Source organism: Triturus cristatus, chromosome 5_1, assembly GCF_964204655.1.
Source record: "Triturus cristatus chromosome 5_1, aTriCri1.1, whole genome shotgun sequence".
Classification (NCBI taxonomy): Eukaryota; Metazoa; Chordata; class Amphibia; order Caudata; family Salamandridae; genus Triturus; species Triturus cristatus.
In genome coordinates, this window is record NC_140587.1 from 607,016,470 (window position 1) to 607,039,494 (window position 23,025).

Sequence of the window (23,025 nt, forward strand, 5' to 3'; positions counted from 1 at the left end):
CAAGGTAGCAAACTGCAGCAGGAGGTCCTGGCAGCCTTGGCGCTGTTCCGGGGTGAGGGCATCGGAGAGCCGGAACCCGTCCACAGAACCATCTTTCTCCCGAGTCTTCAGGAGATCAGGGAGAGGCTCGGAGTCTTCTTCCGCTCCACTGTCTGTAGCCATCAGGAGGCTGAGCTCCGAGCGCACAAAGTGGGGTTTGAGTCTGTTGGTGTGGAGGACCCGGAGGGGGTTCCGGGGAGATTCCATATTGATGAGATAGGTGACAGGGCTCTTGCGTTCGACCACTTTGAAGGGCCCCGTCCACTTGTCCTGCAAGGCACATGGTTCGGTGGGGGACATCACCCACACTTGTTGGCCAGGTTTGAATTCGATGGAGGAGGCATTTTGATCGTACCATTTTTTCATGTCCTCCTGACTGGCCTCAAGATTCGCTTTTGCCATTTCTCTGAATCGCCTGGTCTGATTGCGTAGGGTCAGGAGGTACTTGAAGACGTCTGGAGGGGTCTTTAGGGGGGCCATCTCCCAACCTTCTTTGACTAGGCAGAGGGGCCCTCGCACAGGGTGCCCGTACAAGAGTTCGAAAGGGCTAAAGCCGAGGGACTTCTGGGGAACTTCTCGATAGGCGAAGAGGAGGCATGGAAGTAGTACATCCCACTGGCGATGGAGGGGCTCTTCCAACCCCCCAATCATTCCCTTGAGCGTGCGGTTGAACCGCTCGACTAGTCCGTTTCCTTGAGGGTGATAGGGGGTCGTGAATCGGTAGGTGACCCCGCACTGTTGCCAGAGGGACTTCATATACTTCGAAATAAAGTTTGTGCCTCTGTCGCTGACGACTTCTCGGGGGAAGCCCACCCGGGAGAAGATCCCCATCAAGGCCCGGCCGACCACCGGGGCTGTCACAGTTCGCAGGGGGACAGCCTCGGGGTAGCGGGTGGCATGGTCCACCAGTACCAGGATGAACCGATGTCCTTGTGCTGTACGGGGGTCCAGGGGCCCCACAATGTCTATTCCCACCCTCTCGAACGGGGTGGTGACAACTGGGAAGGGTTGCAGAGGTGCTTTGAGTTTGCGGCTGCTCTTCCCGCTGGCCTGGCACGTGGGGCAGGACCGGCAGTGGTTGAGGACGTCGTTTCTCATCTTTGGCCAGAAAAAGTGGGTCACCAGGTGACTGTAGGTTTTGTCCTGGCCCAGGTGTCCAGCCAGAGGGACATCATGGGCCAAATTTAACAGGAAGTCTCTAAAACGGAGGGGCACCACCAGCACTCGACTGGCCCCTAACTCCGCGATTCTCTGTTCACTGTACAATAGGTCGTTGTCCCAATAGATCCAATGGGCTCCAGTGGTGTCCCCTGCGCTTTGGGCGAGGGCTTGCTGGCGGAGTCCCTCGAGGGAGGGACAGGTCTTCTGTTCTTGACGGAACTGTTCCTGGGTGGGCCCCCCTTCTTGACGCCACTGAGCCAGGTCGGGAAGGTCCTGGGGCTGAGCGACCCCTTCGGGGGTTTGCTCGGGGGTGTCGGTATGGTTAGTGTCCTCTACTGGAGCGATCGGGGGAGGAGGTGCTGGCCATTCTGGTTCTTCTGGTCGGGGGATGGCACGGGCGGCCATGGACCGGGTGGTTACGCACGCCCAGTCCGGGAGGCCCAACATCCCCAGGTGTTCTCTTCTTTCTACGGCGGCCCACGGGGAACTCTCAAGATCATTCCCCAGGAGACAGTCCACGGGGGCATCATCCCGGACCGTCACCTTCAACATGCCGGAGACTCCTCCCCATTCGAAGGGGACGCAGGCCATCCGACATAGACTCTCCGAATTGTTGGCTGAACGGACGGGGCAGAGAATGTTCAGCAGTATCTGCTCTGGTTTTACCAGGTGACAGCGGACGGCCGTCACACTGGCCCCCGTGTCACGTAGTGCTTCGGCCCGGCGTCCATTAATGTTCACCCACTGACCATATTTTCTGGTGTTGGCGGGTAGGGGAGCCCGTGGGACCATGTCTCTTCCCCCTAGGCACGCTCGAACCATGGCGGCCGGTTCCCACTCTTGTTGTGCCTGCTCGTATTCTTCCTGTTCTTCGGAGGTTTGTTCTCCCCCCAGGGCGGCGGCAGCTACCTGGCGGGGTCTCGGAGTTTGGTTCTGTGGACAGTTCGGGTCATTGGCGTAGTGGCCGACTCGCTGGCATCGGTGACACGTGACGTTGGCTCGGAACCCCGGGTGCATCGGGGGGTTGCCCCGGCTGGCCGGGGGCGGGGTGCTGGCCGCGGGAGCGGCCGGGACGGTGTCTCTTCCTCGTCCCTGGCCTCCTCCTCCTCCTCGGGGATGGTGCTGACCTTGGTTGTTCCGGTTCTGTTCGTGCGGCCCTCTCCGGCCCACTCGGGTGCTTTCCCACCGGTCAGCTTCGGCGGCGAGTTGCCGTGGGTCAGTCAATTTACTGTCGAGGAGGTGCTGCCTGAGCTCAATGAAGCAGTTGTTAGAGAGGTGCTCCCACACCATGAGATTAAAAAGTTGCACGTAGGTCGTTACGTGGCTTCCCTTGATCCAACCCTCGAAGGCTCGGCTGAAATAGTTGACATATTCCACCCAAGTTGTACCCGGGATCCGGGTGCAGTCTCGGAACCTCTGGCGGTACATTTCGGGTGTGAGCCCATATCGGGTGAGGAGGGCAGCCTTCATGTGGTCATAGGATGACATCTGATGGTCTGGGAGCTGTAGCAGGGCATCGCGGCCTTCATTGATGAACCTCCCCCATAGACCGGCTCCCCAGTCACTTCGATCGATCCGGTGGGAGGTCATGGCGATCTCGTAGGCCTTGAACCACTGTTGTATGTCGTCCTCTCGGACATACTCTCGAACGACATCCTTGGGGATGTGGACTTTCTTTTCTGTCGCTCCCGGGGTGCGCGGTCGCTCGGGCACCTCCGGTTCTTTGTTCTGCTTCCGTAGGTCTATTTCTGCCAGTTTGCGCTCGTGTTCGTATGCTAATCTCTTTTCTTCGAGCTCTCTCTGCCTCTGTTTTTCTTCCCGTTCTTCTCGGAGCCGCAGATGCTCTAGGTTCAGTTTTTGCTCGGCTAATTTTAGTTCACCGTCCATTTTGAGCCGTGCCATTTCTAACTCATGTAGTCTGTTTTTTTCTCTCTCTTGGATCTCTTCCTGCGAGAGGCCCGTTCTTCGCTCCTCGGGAGCCGTGGTGTTCCTCTCTGATGCTGCAATGTTTTGGTCCGGGGATCTGGCGGCCCCGGTTTCTGCCCATGACTCAATGGCGTGCTTGAAATCGTCTTTGGTACTCAGGCCGGTGGTAGCAATGCCTAGTTCCATGCAGAATTGTTTCAATTCACGATGGCTGTACTCTTCCAATTTCTCCATCTGGAATTTCTCGGTGGATCCGCTCTCTTTGGTTGACATTGTGGTTTTGTCGTGGGGTGAGCTACTCTCTGTACGATTACGCGTTGATTAGGATCGCGCCGCTGGCCACCAATGTTAGACGGACCGGGAGGGTCGGCCGAGGACAAGGGGAGAGGTCTCCGGGGAGAGCCGTCTCCAGCGATCGTACAGACGAGTAACTTCCCCCCCACAGATGTACACCACACAAGGATAAGATTTAACGTTCTTTATGAGCAATCTCTTAGGTACGATAGAATGGTACAAGGAGGTCTGGACTCAGGGGTCCCCTCGATTCTAGTCTCTCCCTCGATTCTAGTCTCTTGGTCGGGAAAGGGGGTAGCGGGACAGTCTGGTTACCAATCTGGTAGGTGCGATGATATAATGGATGGCTCACAATCCTCGAGCTCGGTGTTCTAGATGAACGGGCCGCGGCAGCGCCAGCAGGTCCCGGTGAAGGTGGTCGTTACAACGGTCCGCGGCAGCGCCAGCAGGACCCGGTGAAGGTGGTCGTTACAACGGTCCGCGGCAGTGCCAGCAGGACCCGGTGAAGGTGGTCGTTACAACGGTCCGCGGCAGCGCCAGCAGGTCCCGACGAAGGTGGTAGTCACACCGGTCCGCGGCAGCGCCAGCAGGTCCCGACGAGGATGGAGGTTGCAGAAGGCCGTGGCAGCGCCAGCAGGCAGGACGATAGTTCACAAGGCAGGGCTACGGCAGCGCCGGTAGTCCGTCAAGGATGAGTTCTTCTCGGTGTCTCTCGACTCCAGAATACAACTGCCTTCCTGCTCTGGAGCTGCCCCAGTTATAGGTCTGGCGCCCTTTGATGTCCGGACCCTCGCACTTGGAGGTCGGGAGGTCCGGGATGAGGGAGTCCAGACACCCAGCAGGGGGGTGGAGCCAGCGCCCGGGGGAGCTGGGGGGGGCGATCGGCACCTGGCGGGGGAGAGCCATCGACACTTCTTTCTCCCATCAACCTGCCAAGTGGTCCGTTCACCTCCTGGGTGGATGGTGGTGCCGGGATGTCGGGGCCTGGCCAGGCCCAGGGTTAGGGTCGAGCTGAGGCCATGCGGCCTCGTGGGGCAGTGTCCAAGATGGCGGCCGGTCCGGGCGAGGGAGCCGGTAGTGGTTCGGCCCCATGATACAGAGATGTCCGGGGGCAGGAGTCCCGTCTGGAGACGGGGTGCGGGTTGTTTCTGCGGGTAACACCTGGAGGGCCAGGGCTTGGGCCCTGTCATGCGGGGGGGGGAGCAAGCCCTTCATGTGGCCTGTCCAACAATGACGTCACATATTACATCACTCATGACATGGTCAGTGACATCACTCATGACATCACTCATGACATCACTCATGACATCACTCATGACATCATCCTTGTGATAGAGTGGCAGACCTCCTCTCCCCCTAATAGAACCTTTGATACGCACATTCAAAAATAGAAACTAAAATTTTCAAAACAATGAACATACCAATACCAGTTACAACAACCCATTCAGTAATTCTAAGATCCACATACACATCCACTCATTCACCAACAGTCCTATACAGTCACTCATACATGTACTCACTCATCATATGTACTCATACACCTATACATCCTGTTACACAATGCCACTCCTTCATAGAGTTACTCACACACATAGTCACTCATGCTAATACAGAATCAAACATCCACTTACATGCATATACAGTTATACACACACCACCACACTTACTTCTAAAGAAACTTACACATACTTAGTCTTTTAAACAATCACTTATAGAAACACATACTTATTCATCCAGGAACTCTTTCAATCTCTCACTCTCACATATACTCACTTATATACACCAATAGTCACATATACAAGTTTAAAACATATGTAGGTACTCATAAAGACACTATTGAGACAGTCATTCTCTCACTAACACACCCATGCACACACTCATCCACCCAAACAGTCATGCACACATGCTGTCTTCAACACATACAGTGAGTCACTCCTTCATGTACCTATGCACTACATAATACCCCCCCACCGAACCATACAGACACTCAGACACTCATACTGATACTCAAAAAACCAACTAATAATCTATATAGACACTCATGTAGCTACTCACCAACCCATGCAGCCACTTATACACAAAGTGAGAGAGTGACATATTTACATATTTAAGCATTACTCACTAAGCTATGTATTCACTAAGATACACTTAATCAGTCAGTTATACAATCAATTTTTCAAAAACAAATCATCCATTTAGACACTTATATACCCATTTATCCTTCCATCGACCTTGAGATATACATATATAAAACATATGTAATTTTCAGAAAAACACACATTTACTGGATGATGTCATCAGTGATGTCATTTGAGATGTCATCAGTGATGTCATGAGTGATGTCACTGACCATGTCATGAGTGATGTAATATGTGACGTCATCAGCAGTGCATTGTGGGCGCGCGAGTTATAGTTAGCTGAACTGACTATAACGGGGGAATTTCAATGGTTTTGTATGAGTGAAAAGTCCAGCTAACTATAACGCCCCTGAAACCTATGGTTTTTTCAGTGAATATATATATATATATATATATATATATATATATATATATATATATATATATATATATATATATATATATATATATATATATATATATTCACTGAAAAAACCATAGGTTTCACACATGTTATAGTTAGCGGAAATTTTACTGATAAAAAACCAATGAAATTCCCCCGTTATAGTTAGTGCAGGCAACTATAACTCACGCGACCGCAATCCTCTGCTGATGCTAATACTGTATTTAGACACTTATTTGCCCATGTCTTCTTCCATACATTTTTAGCTCTACATATATTACAAATATTTTTTTTTCATAAAGACACATATGTCATCAGCAGAAGATTGCGGTTGCGTGAGTTATAGTTGCCTGCACTAACTATAACGGGGGAATTTCATTGGTTTTTTATCAGTAAAATTTCCGCTAACTATAACATGTGTGAAACCTATGGTTTTTTCAGTGAATTTGCAAGGTTTTTTAAATGCTAATTCCTAACTATAACGTGTGTGAAACCTATGGTTTTTTCAGTGAATTTGTACGGTTTTTTAAATGCTAAGTTACTTTACGCCATTCGTGGCGTGCGCGCCCACTTAACGCAGTTCGTTCCGTGCTCGCACGGTGCGCGCACAGTGAGCACGCGGTGCGCTTTGCGCACCGCGCGCCCACTTTACGCAGTTAGTGCCGTGCACGCACGGTGGGCACGCGGTGCGATGACAAAGCAAGAAAGCACGTCAACAAATCTGTTTCTGCTTTCCTCCGTGACTATGGTATGGGTGCCATTTACCACAACAACTTGCGTTATGACATGCAAGACATTTATAGAGGAGATGGTGTGCACTTCAATGATGAAGGGAACAGAGTCTTCCTCTTGAACCTTAGACTCTGCATCGGTACTTACTTGTAGGTACCACTAAAATATCATTTCATAAACACAACGGCTCTTTTTAGAGCCCCCTAATATCTAAACACTTAAATCTGATTTTCATTTTTTTTTTTTTTTTTTTTCTACCGTACGCTTACCGTAAGCTTACCGTACGCGTACCCCGTGATTTTTTTTAAAATCAATAAATGTTTTCTTTGTACTTTTCTGTCCTTCTTTGACCCCCTTACAAATGTTAGGGGGTCTGTAACTCTCCTCATTGCCCCCTTTCCTTGTTTTCACTCTTTTTTTTCAGAGTGAAATACACAAAATGGCGGCCGCCGCTTCCTGGTTTCGACCGATTCGAATGTTTACTAAGATCTAAGAGCCAATCAGAATCGCGCTCGCGCACACCACCGTACGCTTACCGTAAGCGTACGGTAAGCGTACCGTAAGCGGGCTCAGATATATATATTGATTTAAAGGCTATTTTCTCAGAATCTACTGAACAGATTTACACCAAACCTACAAAAGGCACTTCCTTGACCTAGGGACTACCTCTCTGCCAAATTTTGAGTAATTCTGTTCAGCCGTTCGGGCTGTAGCTCGTTCTAAAGGTCCTATGGAAAAATGCATGGGAAAAACGCGTTTTGGGACCCCCCTTTTATCTCAGCCCCCGCTTGACGGATCCCCCCGAGACTTTCAGGGTAGGAGCGGAGCATAGCGCCCCACCTATTTTGAGAAATTCGCGAGGATTCGTCGAGCGGCGCCAAAGTTATTCAAAATAGAATGTTGAGGTTTTCCTATGGAAACGTGGTCCTAACTATAACTACCTACTGGCGACCGCCAGTAGGTAATATATATATATATATATATATATATATTACCTACTGGCAGTCGCCAGTAGGTACTCATAGTTAGGACCTATTTTCCATAGGAAATCCGCAACATTTTATTACTAATAAGTCTGGCGCTGGTTGACCAATCTTTGCGAAATTTTCCAAATTTTTGGCCAGCTCTGGTCCGCTCCTATTCGGAAAGTCTCGGGGTGATTCGTCAAGCGTGGGCTGAGAAAAAAGGGGGGTCCCAAAACGCGTTTTCCTCATGCATTTTCCCATAGGACCTTTAGTCGCAGCTACAGCCTGAACTGCTGAATGGAATTACACCAAATTTGGCAAAGAGGTAGTCCTCAGTTCAGACTCATGCCTTTTGCTTAAATGGTATCAATCTGTTGAGTAGTTTCTGAGAAAATTACAGTTAAAAGTACATGTACATCTATGGCCTCAGAGGATCCGCGCACCCTGAGCGCACCATCTGCACACCCTCCTGATCACGTGCTGAATGCTAATTGGCTGTCAAGTGGTTATCAACATTCGAAACCAGGAACTGTTGGCAGCCATTTTGTGCCTCGGCAGAAGCGAGGCTGAAGAAGTCTGTGGAATGAGTGTGTAAAACATATAAAAGGGGCAGGGTAGAAATATTCAGACCCTCTAGACCTGCTTAGGGGGTCCCAGAAGGACTCCTAGGACCCTTTTTTTTCTGTTGAAAAAACGGCAAAATGCGCGCTGGTTGCGCAGATCCGGGCGTAAAAAGAAAATGAAGCGTGGCCTCCCGCGCTTCTTTAATAATTAGCCCCCGGGGGGCCAAATCCCAGGGGCACAAACTGTAAAATTTAATGGGGGCCCAGGGGGGCCCCCCAGCCCCGGGGACCGCTATCCCCTGGGGCTACAAAATAAATGGGTGGGGGGGCTCAATGGCCCCCCCAAGCCCCGGGGACCACCACCCCCCAGGGCTTTATTTATTGAGGGAGGGGGGCTGCGTGGCCCCCCCCTGGAGCCCTCGAGGGCCCTGGGGACCGCCACCCCCCAGGGCCGGCTCCTGCAGTGTCCTGGGGTTCCCACCCCCAGGACACTGTTGTATGCCATGAGAGGGCGGGAGTCTCCCGCCCTCCCATAGCAAACTTAATTTGGATTTTGAAAGAGAGAGCAGGGAAACATGCTCTCTCTTTCAAAATTCAAACTATATTGCTTTTCCACATGGGGAGCTGCATGTCAGCAGCTTCCCATGTGGAAAAGCAATGCTGGCTCCCGAAGGACGCGGGGAGCCATCTGGGACCGTGGGGGCGTTGGGGCTCCTCCCACGGTCCGCAACATTTTTTATAAGCCCCGGGGGATGGGATCCCCGGGGATAATAAAAATTATTTTATTTTTTACGGTAAAATTAGGAGTTGTGTTGGGTGCACGACTCCTATCGCGTTGGGTGCACGATTTCTCTCGTGTAGGGTGAGCGATTCCTAACGCGTTGGGTGCGCGACTCCAAGCAAAAAAAAAGGAAATTTTTTTTAGATAAACATTAAGCTTATGTATTTCGTTCTTGAGTGGCTCTAAAAGGAGACGTTGTGTTCATTGAGAGTATTTGGTACTTATAAGTAAGTACCTATACAGAGTCTAACGTTGTTGAGGAAGACTCTGTTACCCTCATCAGTAAAATGTACACCATCTCTCCTATGTCTTGCATATGAAAACGCAGACTGTTATTGTAAATGGACCCCATGCTATAGTCTCGTAGAAAAGCAAAAACAGATTTATTCACATGTTTCCTAGCTTTCTCAATCTGTGGACAAAAATGATGGGACCAGTTCCATTTCTGCCTTTGGCATATGTTAGAATAGACAAAGGCAGTTTGGGGGAAAAGTGAAATCAATTCTGCAAAGGTGTCCTTGATAAGCATTTCCAGACCTACCCCAGTCAAAGTGCCTAGGTCATTGCCACCACAGTGCACAATTATGAGGTCAGGGTGTTGGAGATGCAAAAAGGATTTTACCAATGGCATCAATTGGTGCCACTTTAACCCTGTCTGTCCAATCCATTTAATGTCTACATTTGGCAAACCTAGGTCTTTGTGAATGCCTTTGTTTTCTGCATACCTTTGGCTCCAGAAAATATAGCTGTGTCCCACAATCCACACTCTAAGCATCTTGAAGGGAGGTCTGGATGCACTCAGATGGTCTCTGTAAATGAAATGGCAGTTTGAAAAGTTCGATTTTTCTAAAATGGTGGATAAGATGCAGTTTTGAAAAAAGAAAAGAAATGATTGGTTGTTTGACAACATTCTACACTGAAAACTAGGGTGCATGTTTCTGTTTTTTAAACGCATGATTCTTATTGGTTAACGAAAACTGATTGAAAGGAATATTATATATGATAAGCTGATATGTTGAAAAGTCAAGCACACTTGCTGTTTTGATTAGCAACATTGTGTGTAGAACTTGTGACCTGTGTGCTCAGTTAAGTGTTCCATGAACTGTTCCCATGGTAACAGACAGAAGGCAGATTGGGGGTAGAGTTCAAATTTATGTCATTTGGAAAGGGTTGAAATGTGTAACCAATAGAAATGTTTTTTGATTTTGAATAAATGTGGGAAGGAATGTGATTTGGTGTTTACATGTATATGTGTGGAAAATGAGAGGGAAACATTGCCAGTCTTTGGTTTTGCTGACAGGTGCACAGGGCAGAGATTCTGTATAAGAAAATTTGGTGTGTGACTGACATACTTCTTAATCTACAAAACAACTTGAAAGGTGAGTTTTTTAATTGTGAGAGAGTGTATGTGGTCCATTTTGATTTTAATCACACTAATATATTTCTCCTGCTAAAGTGCAGGGAGTACTTTTTTGTGTGTAGAATCTTACTGTCAGTGTGTGTTCGTTTAGAAACGATTCTGTGATAAGCATTTGTGTTTTTCATGTGTTTGCAGACAGAAAACTGTGCTGTTTTCATTTTGGTAGAATTAGAAACCAGTCATTGTTTATGTATTTGCAAAATGAGTCAAGTTTCTACACTAAAATGAAATACCCCTTCTACATTATGAAATGTGTTTTGGTAAAATGCAAGGGATAATGTTGTTTGTCTAGAATCACACAGTGAGTCTGTGTGCATTCAGGAATCATTTTGAGAGAAACATTTTGGTACTGATGTGTAGTAGAAAATTTTGTGCAATGTGTGCAGTCACCTTACATCTTGTAGACTAGTAAATGTATTTTTGTAAATTGCAAGGGATAGTGTTGTTTGTTTAGAATCACACAGTGAGTCTGTGTGCATTTAGGAATCATTCTGATACAAGCACTCCATACAAATGTGTAGTAGAAAGTTTTGTGGAATGTGTGCAGTCACCTTACGTCTTGTACACTACTAAATGTGTTTTGGCAAAATGCAAGGGATAGTGTTGCTTGTCTAGAATCACACAGTGAGTCTGTGTGCATTTGCGCAACCGTTGTGAGAGAAGCATTTGGTTACATCAGGTATTTGCTAAAAGATAACTGTTTTACAATTGGTTATGTTGTCAAGTTTTAGTAGTATTAGAAGCCAGTCATTGCTTATGCATTCACAAAATGAGTCAGGCTTTCATAGTAGTGTGCAGTATTGAAATATGTAGAATCTCTGCAGTCACTTCAGCCCTTCCACACTAGTGAATGTGTTTTGGTAAAATACAAGGAATAGTGTTGTTTGTCTAGAATCACACTGTGAGTCTGTGTGCATTTGGGAACCAATGTGAGAGAAGCATTTGGGTGTTTCATGTTTTTGCAGACACATAAGTGCTTAAAAACCTATCCTGTTCTTACATTTTGGTAGAAATAGAAACCATTTATTGTTTATGTGATTGTAAAATTAGTCAGGCTTATAAACTAATGAGCAGTAGTAAAATATGTGGAATGTGTGCAGTCACATTACCTCAAGAATGGTAAATGTGTTTTTGTAAAATCCAAGGGATACTGTTTGTTTTCTAGAATCACACTGTGAGTCTGTGTGCATTTAGAAACTGTACTATGAGAATGATTTGGGTATTTTATGTTTTTGCAGACACATAACTGCATGAAAACCTATCCTGTTCTCATACTTTGGTAGAATAAGAAACCAGTCATTCGTTAGGTATTTGTAAAAAGAGTCAGGGTTCTACAATTATGTGCAGTAGTACAATATGTGGATTGTGTGTACTCTGTTTACCAATTCCAAACAAGAAAATGTGATTTGGTAATGTGCATGGGATAGTGTATGTTGTCTAGAATCACACTGAGAGTCTGTATGCATTTAGGAACCCTTTAGAGAGAAGGTGTTGGCTACTTTCTGTCTTTGCATACACATAAGTGATTAAAAACTCTAATCATTTAGTCAGTACCCAAGTACTCATACACTGAGCCAGGCCTTAGCCCATTGACTGTTTCAAACATCTATCCACTATGCATGCAGGCCTCTAACCACCTAAACACTTGTCTTTCACTCCTTCAATTGACTAGTCAGTATCTATATACTTCAATAAATACCCTGTCACTCACCTTGCACACCTCCAGTGACTCATCCAGCACCATGTACTAATCTATTAATTGCGCCAAAACTGAAAATGTAAAAGTTTCACCCAGGCACTCTCCTAGCAGTACTCTACTGATTCAGTCAGTACCCAGGTACTCATGCAGTGAACCATGCGTTAGCACATGGACTGCTTCAAACGTCTATCCACTATGCATGCAGGCCTCTAACCACCTACACACTTGTCTTTAACACCTTCAATTCCCCAGTCAGTACCCATACACTTCCAGCAAACACCCTGTCACTCCCCTTGCACTCCCCAATTGATTTATACAGCACCATGTAGTAGTCCATTTACTGTGCCAAAAAACAAACACGTATAAATTCATCCAGGCACTCGCCTTGCAAAACTCTAAACCTTCAGTCAGTACCCAAGTACTAATGAAGTGAGACATGCCTTAGCTCATGGATTGATTCAAACACCTATCCACTATGCATGCAGGCCTCTAACCACCTACACATTCGTCTTTCACACCTTCAATATCTCAGTCAGAATTCACACAGTTCCTTCAAACACACTGTCACTCACCTTACACTTTTCCAGTGACCCATTCAACATCATGGACTAATCCATTGACTGCACCAAAACCCAACCAGTTATAAATTCACCTAGGCACTCTCCTTGTAGTACTCTAATGATTCAGTCAGTACCCAGGTACTTATGTAATAAACCTGGCCTTAGCACATGGAGTACTTAAAACGTCTATCCATAATGCATGCAGGCCTCTAACCATCTACACAATTGTCTTTCATACTTTCAATTGCCCAGTCAGTATTTATAAACTCCAATAAACACCCTGTCACTCCCTTTACACACCTCCAGTGACTCATCCGGCACTATGTACTAATCTATTCACTGCGCTAAAACCCAAAAACTTAAAGGATTCACCCAGGCACTCTCCTTGCAGTACTCTAATGATTCAGTCAGTACCCAAGTACTAATGGGGTGAGGCAGGAATTAGCACATGGATTGATTCAAACGCCTATCCAATATGCATGGAGGCCTCTAACCACCTACACAATTGTCTTTCACTCTTTCAATTGACTAGTCAGTATCTATATACTTCAATACACACCCTGTCACTCACCTTGCACACCTCCAGTGACTCATCCAGCACCATGTACTAATATATTCACTGCGCCAAAACCAAAAAACTTAAAAGTTTCACACAGGCACTCTCCTAGCAGTACTCTAATGATTCAGTCAGTACCCAGGTACTCATGCAGTGAAACATGCGTTAGCACATGGACTGCTTCAAACGTCTATCCACTATGCATGCAGGCCTCTAACCACCTACACACTTGTCTTTAACACCTTCAATTCCACAGTCAGTATCCTTACACTTCCAGCAAACACCCTGTCACTCCCCTTGCACTCCTCCAGTGATTTATTCAGCACCATGTAGTAATCCATTTACTGTGCCAAAAAACAAACACTTATAAATTCATCCAGGCACTCTCCTTGCAATACTCTAAACATTCAGTCAGTACCCAAGTACTAATGGAGTGAGACAGGCCTTAGCACATGGATTGATTCAAACACCTATCCACTATGCATGCAGGCCTCTAACCACCTACACACTTGTCTTTCACACCTTCAATACCCCAGTCAGTATTCATACAGTTCCTTCAAACACCCTGTCACTCCCCTTACACTTCTCCAGTGACCCATTCAACATCATGGACTAGTCCATTGACTGCACCAAATCCCAACCACTTATAAATTCACCTAGGCACTCTCCTTGTAGTACTCTAATGATTCAGTCAGTACCCAGGTACTTATGTAGTAAACCCGGCCTTAGCACATGGAGTACTTAAAACGTCTATCCACAATGCATGCAGGCCTCTAACCATCTACACAATTGTCTTTCACACTTTCAATTGCCCAGTCAGTATTTATAAACTCCAAAAAACACCCTGTCACTCCCTTTGCACACCTCCAGTGACTCATCCGGCACTATGTACTAATCTATTCACTGCGCTAAAACCCAAAAACTTAAAGGATTCACCCAGGCACTCTCCTTGCAGTACTCTAATGATTCAGTCAGTACCCAAGTACTAATGGGGTGAGGCAGGAATTAGCACATGGATTGATTCAAACGCCTATCCAATATGCATGGAGGCCTCTAACCACCTACACAATTGTCTATCACTCCTTCAATTGACTAGTCAGTATCTATATACTTCAATAAACACCCTGTCACTCACCTTGCACACCTCCAGTGACTCATCCAGCACCATGTACTAATCTATTCACTGCAACAAAACCGAAAAACTTAAAAGCTTCACCCAGGCACTCTCCTAGCAGTACTCTAATGATTCAGTCAGTACCCAGGTACTCATGCAGTGAAACATGCGTTAGCACATGGACCGCTTCAAACGTCTATCCACTATGCATGCATGCCTCTAACCACCTACACACTTGTCTTTAACACCTTCAATTCCACAGTCAGTATCCATACACTTCCAGCAAACACCCTGTCACTCCCCTTGCACTCCTCCAGTGATTTATTCAGCACCATGTAGTAATCCATTTACTGTGCCAAAAAACAAACACTTATAAATTCATCCAGGCACTCTCCTTGCAATACTCTAAACATTCAGTCAGTACCCAAGTACTAATGGAGTGAGACAGGCCTTAGCACATGGATTGATTCAAACACCTATCCACTATGCATGCAGGCCTCTAACCACCTACACACTTGTCTTTCACACCTTCAATCCCCCAGTCAGTATTCATACAGTTCTTTCAAACACCCTGTCACTCCCCTTACACTTCTCCAGTGACCCATTCAACATCATGGACTAGTCCATTGACTGCACCAAATCCCAACCACTTATAAATTCACCGAGGCACTCTCCTTGTAGTACTCTAATGATTCAGTCAGTACCCAGGTACTTATGTAGTAAACCCGGCCTTAGCACATGGAGTACTTCAAACGTCTATCCACTATGCATGCAGGCCTCTAGCCACCCCCACAATTGTCTTTCACACCTTCAATTGCCCAGTCAGTATCTATAAACTCCGATAAACACCCTGTCACTCCCCTTGCACACCTCCAGTGACTCATCCGGCACCATGTACTAATCTATTCTCTGCGCCAAAACCCAAACCCTTAAAAGATTCATTCAGGCACTCTCCTTGCATTACTCTAATGTTTCAGTCAGTACCCAGGTACTCATGCAGTGAACCATGACTTTTCACAAGGACTGCTTGAAATAACTATCCACTATGCATGTAGTGGTTTAACCAGTTTCACACTTGTGCTTCAGGCCTACATTTCCACAGTGACTATTCATACACTCCAGCAAACACGCTGTGACTGCTGTTGCAAACCCATAGTAAGTCTTTCAGTACCATGTAGTAATCTATTCAGTAAAGTAAAACTCAAACAACTATGAATTCATCCAGTGTTTCTCCTTATAGTACTGTAATCATTCAGTCAGTAAGCATGTACTCTTTCAGTGAGGCAGGCTTTAGGGCATGAACTGCTTCAAAGTAGTATGCACTATGCATGTAGTGGTCTAACCACCTTCACACTTGTGCTTCAGGCCTATAATTTCTTACTCAGTATTTATATAACATGTGTTTGTATAGTAATAGAAAAGTATCATTTATAAAGATATTATTATACATTTTTTTGTGATTAATTTTTACAGATACTGTTTATTAAAATTAAAATAGATAAATCATGCTGGACAAAGTAAGAAAAAAAAAAGAACAGAAAAAGGACAGTTGCTTGAAGAAAAATCAACCACAAGTATTGAATGAACAACATAATGTGGCTAAAAAGAAAAAATCTTCTGGTAAGATCACAAAGCAATTTATTAAAAATGTTTGTAGGACCAGCCAGAATGTACAGAATGCTGAAACCTCTGAGAATGCTTTAACTAGAAACAAATATTCAAAATAATAGGAAAAGCAAAAAAGCAAATGGACAATCAAAGGACACGAAGTATGGTAAAAGAAGACAAAATCAGTATAAAGAAATACGCAAAAAATTATTTTACAAGAGAGTAGTACACAATTTGCTAAAAGATACGAAGAAATATAAATTAGAGCTCTATTTTATAAAAAGAAGAAGCATATTGAAACCATTATTGAAAAGGCTTTTGAAGTCAAAAGGAAACTATTCATTTTAGTATTAAACAGAATTCGATCATTAGATGAACCAATCCATTTAATGAAGGCCAAAAGTAAGAGGAAAAGAGTAATTAACAGAACAAAATTTTGGTGATTTTTTTTGGGTGAATGGAAACACAGTTCAAGTTCAGAGCCTTTCTTTAATGAAGAGAGTTATTTACAGAGCAATAATTTATTGCATGCAGTTGACACCAGTGGTCGAGTTTATGAGGTTAGAAATGGTTGTCCAATTGACAAAGAGAAATTGGTTCAAAGAAATGCAGAAGAAGTGATAGCTTATGAAGTTCTAGGGAGACGTCCTAAAGACCCTGTGTACACTTGGGATTGCAGTAATATTTGTAGTGTACGACAAGAATCTATTGATAAATTATGCAATTTCTTATGAGCATATAGTAAAAAAAGTGTTAAACAAAAGATTAAGGTGTTGCAAGGACTAGACCCTTGCAGAGTGAGAAAAGATACTGGTTTGCAAGGTCATTCTCTGGCTTGTCTTTCTGGGACAGTTTGTCAAAGTGTTTTTCACCATTTCAGAATGTTGACAGTACATCATACTCAAATGCGGAAGTTAGTGAGAAGATAGTATTATGCAAAAAGTCCAGCACTAAAGTTAAATGAGTTGTACAGTGCTCTTTTGTGTGGGTCAGTATCAGATGTGAAGAAGGTTTGTGATGATATTGAGTTTTGTTACTTTGGTCCTCAGAAAGAGAGTGCAGAAACTGACACATTAATACAACAAAATGTTGAAGACAATGTAGAACCCATGATTACAAAAAATGTTGAAGATCAAATCACAAAGTTTTAGGTGATTTCAGGTGAAAGACCAAATGTTTCTTGTATTTGTTGTCGGCGAACTCACTATAAAAATCAGACAAGGAGTGTCAATCTGTATTTAAAAAGTGAAATAGAAAATAATGATAAGTGGAAGGAATTTGCAACTTATTTGTTGGTAGAGGATTGTTTTGATTTGGGTTCTGACCAGCTTATTTGCAAATATTGTTATAACAAATTAGATGAGAATAAAATGCCTGCTAGAGCTGTTCATAATAATCTAGAGTTGGTTGCTATTCCTCCAGAGCTGATAGATTTAAATACGTATGAGTCTATTCTCATTCAATGTGTGCCCCCGTTTCTGGCTATTGTTCGTATGGAGCCTAAAACAGGTAAATTGCCTCCATCAGATTTACAAAGAGGATTGAAAGGAAGAGTTGTGTATTTACCGTTAGATTTAAAGAAAAACATTGAAACTATTGGTGTAGACCATGCAGAAAATGAACCACTAGTTATTCTAGTTAATGGTGTTCCCACTAAGAATAAGAAAATCTGGCAAGAGTTGGTGGATGTTAGAAAAGTGCAAAAGGCAACATTGTATCTGATAAAAAATAATGAGTACTATAGAAATGTGTTTGTAGGTGAAGAAGAAATAGATTTAGCAGAAGATACTGAAACATCAAGTGGACAAATTGAAAAAGTGGACATGTCCAGATGTGAAGAAATCTATGAACATTACAGTGTACATCCACTTCATTCCAAAGAAGTGATGGGGAATACAATTGAGTTGTTCCAAATGAAAAAATCAAAAGGAAGTCCCATGAGTGTATGGGAAGAGAGCTTGGAAGCTCGCTGTTTCCCGCAGTTGGTTCCAACAGGAAAAGGTGGCCGATATGATGAACGTCCTGTGCAGATTCCTGCATCTGAATATCGGACAACAAGATTAAATGCAGAAGATCCAAGATTTCGACAATGTATCCCTTATATGTTTCATCTTCTGTTTGAAAGTGACTTGTCTGGACTTTCATATGCAGTAAATCACATTTTAAAAACTGGAATGCATCTGCAAAATGTAACTGCAAAGGATTTTATGGATAAAGTGAATGAGAGAGATGATCATTTAGAATGTCAGTTGATTAATCTGATGGCATGTCAGCTTGGGACTAATGAATATTGGTACCGTCGTCATGGAGAACTGAAATGTATGCTACGGAACTTAGGAACTCCTACATGGTTCCTTACACTAAGCTGTGCTGAGTATGCTTGGGATGATTTACTTGAATTTCTTTGAGAGGCAAATTCCAATATAAAATATATTGAATACAAGACACCTGGAGAATTGTGCTCTTTGGATCCTGTTAATGTATGCAGATATTTCAATCATAGATTTGAAGCTATGATGTCCTTCATCTGCAAAAACAAATTGTATCCTCCTCTTGGAGAAGTTGTGGATTTTTTTGGGAGAAAGGAGTATCAAGCAAGAGGTGCTCCTCATATACATATGTTGTTATGGATCAAGGACGCCCCCAAATTTGGAACAGATTCAGATGATACTGTTTTTTTCTTTCATTGAAGAATATGCCACATGTGCTGTACCCAATAGCAGAGAAGATAAAAACTTAAAACAACAAGTCTTATGATTCCAAAGCCATAGATGTGGAAAATACTGTCGACGAAAGTACAAGTCTAAGGATAAGTTCTATACCAAATGTTGTTTTGCATTTCTACGTCCTGTATTATCCAAAGGAAGAGTGAACAGTTTTAAGTCAGCTATGATACATACCATCATAAGAAAGTCTCCGAAAAATAGCTACAACTTAAGAAGAAGCGAAGAGTCAAAATACATAAATGACTACAATCCAGTTATTTTATCCATGTGGAACACTAACATGGATATTCAGTATGTTGCGGACAATTCCATTGCTGTTGCTCGATATGTAACGTCCTACATTACTAAATCCGAAAAGACGGAATTGAAAGAAATGTGGGAAGAGATTTCTCACGAGAAGACTCTAAGTAAGAAATTATACAGTTTCAGTTTGAAGATGTTATCGCATTGAGAAATTGGAGCATATGAATGCTCAGATTGGTTATCATCTGCAAGTTTATACTCCAAAAGTAGAAGAATCATTTGGGTGAGTCTAGGTCTTGCAGCAATGTGAAATCTGGTACTGAAATCTGTTCAAGAAATTGAATATTTAGCAGAAAAGAACCAGAAAGTACAGATATTTTGAAAACGAATATGTTGGACACATATTACCCAAACAGAAGTCATCATCTTGAGAACATGTGTCTCTATGAAGTGCTGCAAAACTACACTTTTAAACGGAATACTACAGAGAACATCAATGATGGAAAATATGAAGTCATTGGTTACGAAGGATGTTTGGTGAAACAAAGGAGAGGAAACTTGATTAATCACAGGAAACTGAGTTGTGACACTGCTGATAAAAGGGAATTTTACTATTTAGCCCTTTTGCAAATGTTCAAACCGTGGCGTTCAGAACTGGAATTACTTGGAGATTTTCAGAGCTATGAAGATTCATTTAATGCTTGTAAAGATAGCATACAATGCAGTGCTTTTGCAAATTATGTGAAAATGTTGAATGAAGGAATTGATCAAGAAGCTACAATTGCAGCTGAGATTGCTAGAGACAGTTCTCAAGACAGTCAAAGTTCTGCTGCACTGAGTCAAGATCCACTAGGACAACCAATTGTTGAAAATGAAGCAGAAATTGCCATGAATGAGGTGGAAACAGCAATGCATCAAGCTCAAGAAGATGTAATGGAGTTAGGAAACTTCGAAGAACAACTAAATGTTGAACAGAAACAAATATATCAGCAAGTGAAAGAACAGATTGACCATGGATTGCTTCATGAAAAGAAAGAGTGCTCATGCACATCATTTCAACCTATCCGAATGTATGTGAGTGGTTAAACTGGAACAGGAAAAAGTTTCTTAATTAAAGTAATTACAAGTTATCTGTAGAAAACAACTGAGTCACATTTGTCTTGTGTTGTCACTGCTCCAATTGGGTTGGCAGCACATAACATTAAAGGAATTACTTTACATTGTTTACTAATGCTACCAGTAGAGCATGAGAACAAATTGGAATACCACAAGCTATCTGGAGAAGCTTTTTGTGAAGTTTCAAGAGTCCTGAAGAAAATGAAACTTCTTATTATTGATGAGGTAAGCATGGTCTCAAACTTAATGCTTGCCTTTGTGCATTTCAGAATGCAGCAAATTCTTAAAACAGAGTATGACGTGTTATTTTGAGGAAAACACGTCATAGTTTTTGGAGATCTACTGCAACTGACTCCTGTAAAAGGACAACCAGTATTTAAAACTCTTGCACATGAAGACACCAGAAAGTCTCTGGGTAGTGTTGGAAACGTGAACATTTGGTCATATTTTGAATACAAAGAACTGACGAAAAATATGCGACAGGCAAATGATGCTGAATATGGAAGTATTCTTCAAGATATGAGAATTGTACTTCCAAATGAAAATGTAGTTCCTGAGAAAATATACATGAAAATTGCAGAAAATAAATCTGTAATCTGCTTAATGCCAACACTGTGCGAGTGTTCTATATTCAACGGAGAACTATTGAAACTGGAAAATGAAGACATTATAAAAATGGAAGCCATCGATAAAATAGAGCATGAAGGAATCATTATTATTTTGATGGGAAAATTGAAAACAAAACTGGATCCTTTAGGAAAAAGATATCTAAAACGGCGGGTAATTTTAAGGCGTAATTTGGATGTAGAAAAAGGTTTAGTTAATAGAGCAATGGGTAAAGTTGTGGAATTTGTTAATTATCAGAAAAAAGATGGAATTACATTTTTAAAAATTAAATTTGATCAGATTAAAGAGGTTAAAGAAATTGGTCGTTGTTCAGTTCGTTTTTTGCTTGTTAAAGATTTATATGTTCGTAGGAAACAATTTCCATTTTCTCTGGCATACGCAGTGACTATTCATAAATCTCAAGGATTAAGTGTAGACAGTGCATTGGTGAATATTGGATCTACTGTGTTTAAAGAGGGTATGGAGTATGTTGCTTTGTCGCGAGTCAGAACATTATCTGGTTTGTTTTTGATTGATTTTGATGACACAAAGGTTACTGCAGATGCAAAGTGTGTAAAAGATTATAATAGGTTAAGAAGAGCGTATGCTCCCAATTTAGGTCAATATCCTGTATTTGAAAAGCATGTGGTTGGTCAAAAAAGAAGGTATGAGAATATCTGTACTGAAGGTGTAGAGAAGGGAAAAAAACAAGATAATGTTGTCATTGCAAGCAAAAAGAAAAAGGACACTGTTGAAGACATTGTTGGTTATCAGTTTGAAAATAGTTCAGGTGTCAACTGCTATGCTAATGTAGTGGTCAATGTTGTTTTTTATCTTGAGGGTTTGCAACAACAAATTATGCAGAATCGGGAAAGAAGATTTTGTTCCTTGTTGCATTCTGTTTATGAAAAATTGAGAACTGATACAAGTAAAATACAAATTGTTTCTGATGTTGTTAATCTTTTGGATGTATGTTCTGGCTCTACACAATTTATGCAAAATATCCAACAAGATGCTCAGGAATTTTTAATGTATATGCTTACCAGTGTTGCAAACTGAGGACAGATGTCCAGGTGTTGTTCCGATGGTTCCACGCGAGAAGTACTTGGCTGTGATGTTTGTGAAGGTCCAGGAAGAACTCTCATTCTTCGGCACTCTTCACGTGCCAGGTTTACTGGATGCATGGTTTTAAGATGTTTCTTCATGCTGGCTGTACCACATGAGTACTTCTTTGCTGGATCTCCACGGGAGAGCACTCTTTGACATATTTTGCATGTCACTTTGGTGGCATTTGTCTTGATTTGTCCCTCTGGAAAAGTAAACAATTTCCAGACAACAGATGAATATCTTTCTGAGCATAGTGGTTCAACCAGAAATTCATCTTCTGAAGAATGTTCATATGCTGGTGATGCCTGCTCCCCTGAAGCCATTGTTTTCCCAAAAAGTTTGAAGTAAGTGTAAACTTAGCCAAAAAAAGTTCTTCTCAGCAGAGAGATGCTCCTCCAAAGAAGGTCTAAGAAGAATGATTGAAATGGGTGGGGTCTTTCAATCGTTAGAATAGGAAGTCTAATGAACCAATCAAATCTCTTTTTTCATGTCACATGGGATCTGGGCACCCTGCGCATAGGCAGCGCGCACGGAGCGCGAATTCGCGAAATTACATTTAAAAGTAATATAGGTTGATTAAAAGTAAAAATATATAAATTTTATGAGTAGCTTAGATTATGTCTTCCCTTAATATTTACATGAAATACATATAAATATGTTTTTGACATTTAAAATATTTTGCGAGAATCGCGCACCCACCGCGTCAAACACATACATGATGTTTCGCGGAAGCGCGCAACGTATTTCGTATGTGCCGCGTATGCGCCTGGAGTCGCGTACCAGTCGCATAGCAATCGCGCACGAAAATACGTACCCGACGCACATCGTACGCGGATCCTACACAAAAATCATAAAATGGCGACTATGTTCCGCACAGGGATCGAGAAAGGTACGCATTGGGGGCGCGACTCCAAAAAATTATTGGAATAAAAATAATAACAAAATATTAAAAATGTAGTTTAAAAAATATTTCAAAAATTAATATAAAAATAGAGTTAAAAAATGTTTGCAAATATTATTTTTTTTTAATTCATTAAAAACATGTAATATCTATTATTTTTTTTAAAATGTAAAAAAAACTTAAATGATGAAGAACAGTATGAAAATTTTAATAAAGCAATTGATACACTGAAAAATAAAGATTTAGAAATTCTATGAAATTCAGGAAAAAACCATAGGTTAGAGATAAGTTATAGATAGGAATTAGCATTTAAAAAAACTTTGAAATTCACTTAAAAAACCACAGGTTTCACGTTTGTTATAGTTAGGAATTATCATTTTAAAAGCCT

General features: G+C 42.9%; 1 protein-coding gene across 1 annotated transcript in view; it reads right to left on the minus strand.

The window, feature by feature from the left end:
* The window catches only part of LOC146831266 (uncharacterized), a 241,633-nt gene that overhangs the window by 91,258 nt on the left and 127,350 nt on the right, over positions 1-23,025 (minus strand). Inside the window, exon 5 of the mRNA XM_085603865.1 lies at positions 21,673-21,938. Within this exon, the coding sequence (XP_085459991.1) occupies positions 21,673-21,938 (266 nt within the window). The remainder of the gene's footprint in view (positions 1-21,672; positions 21,939-23,025) is intronic.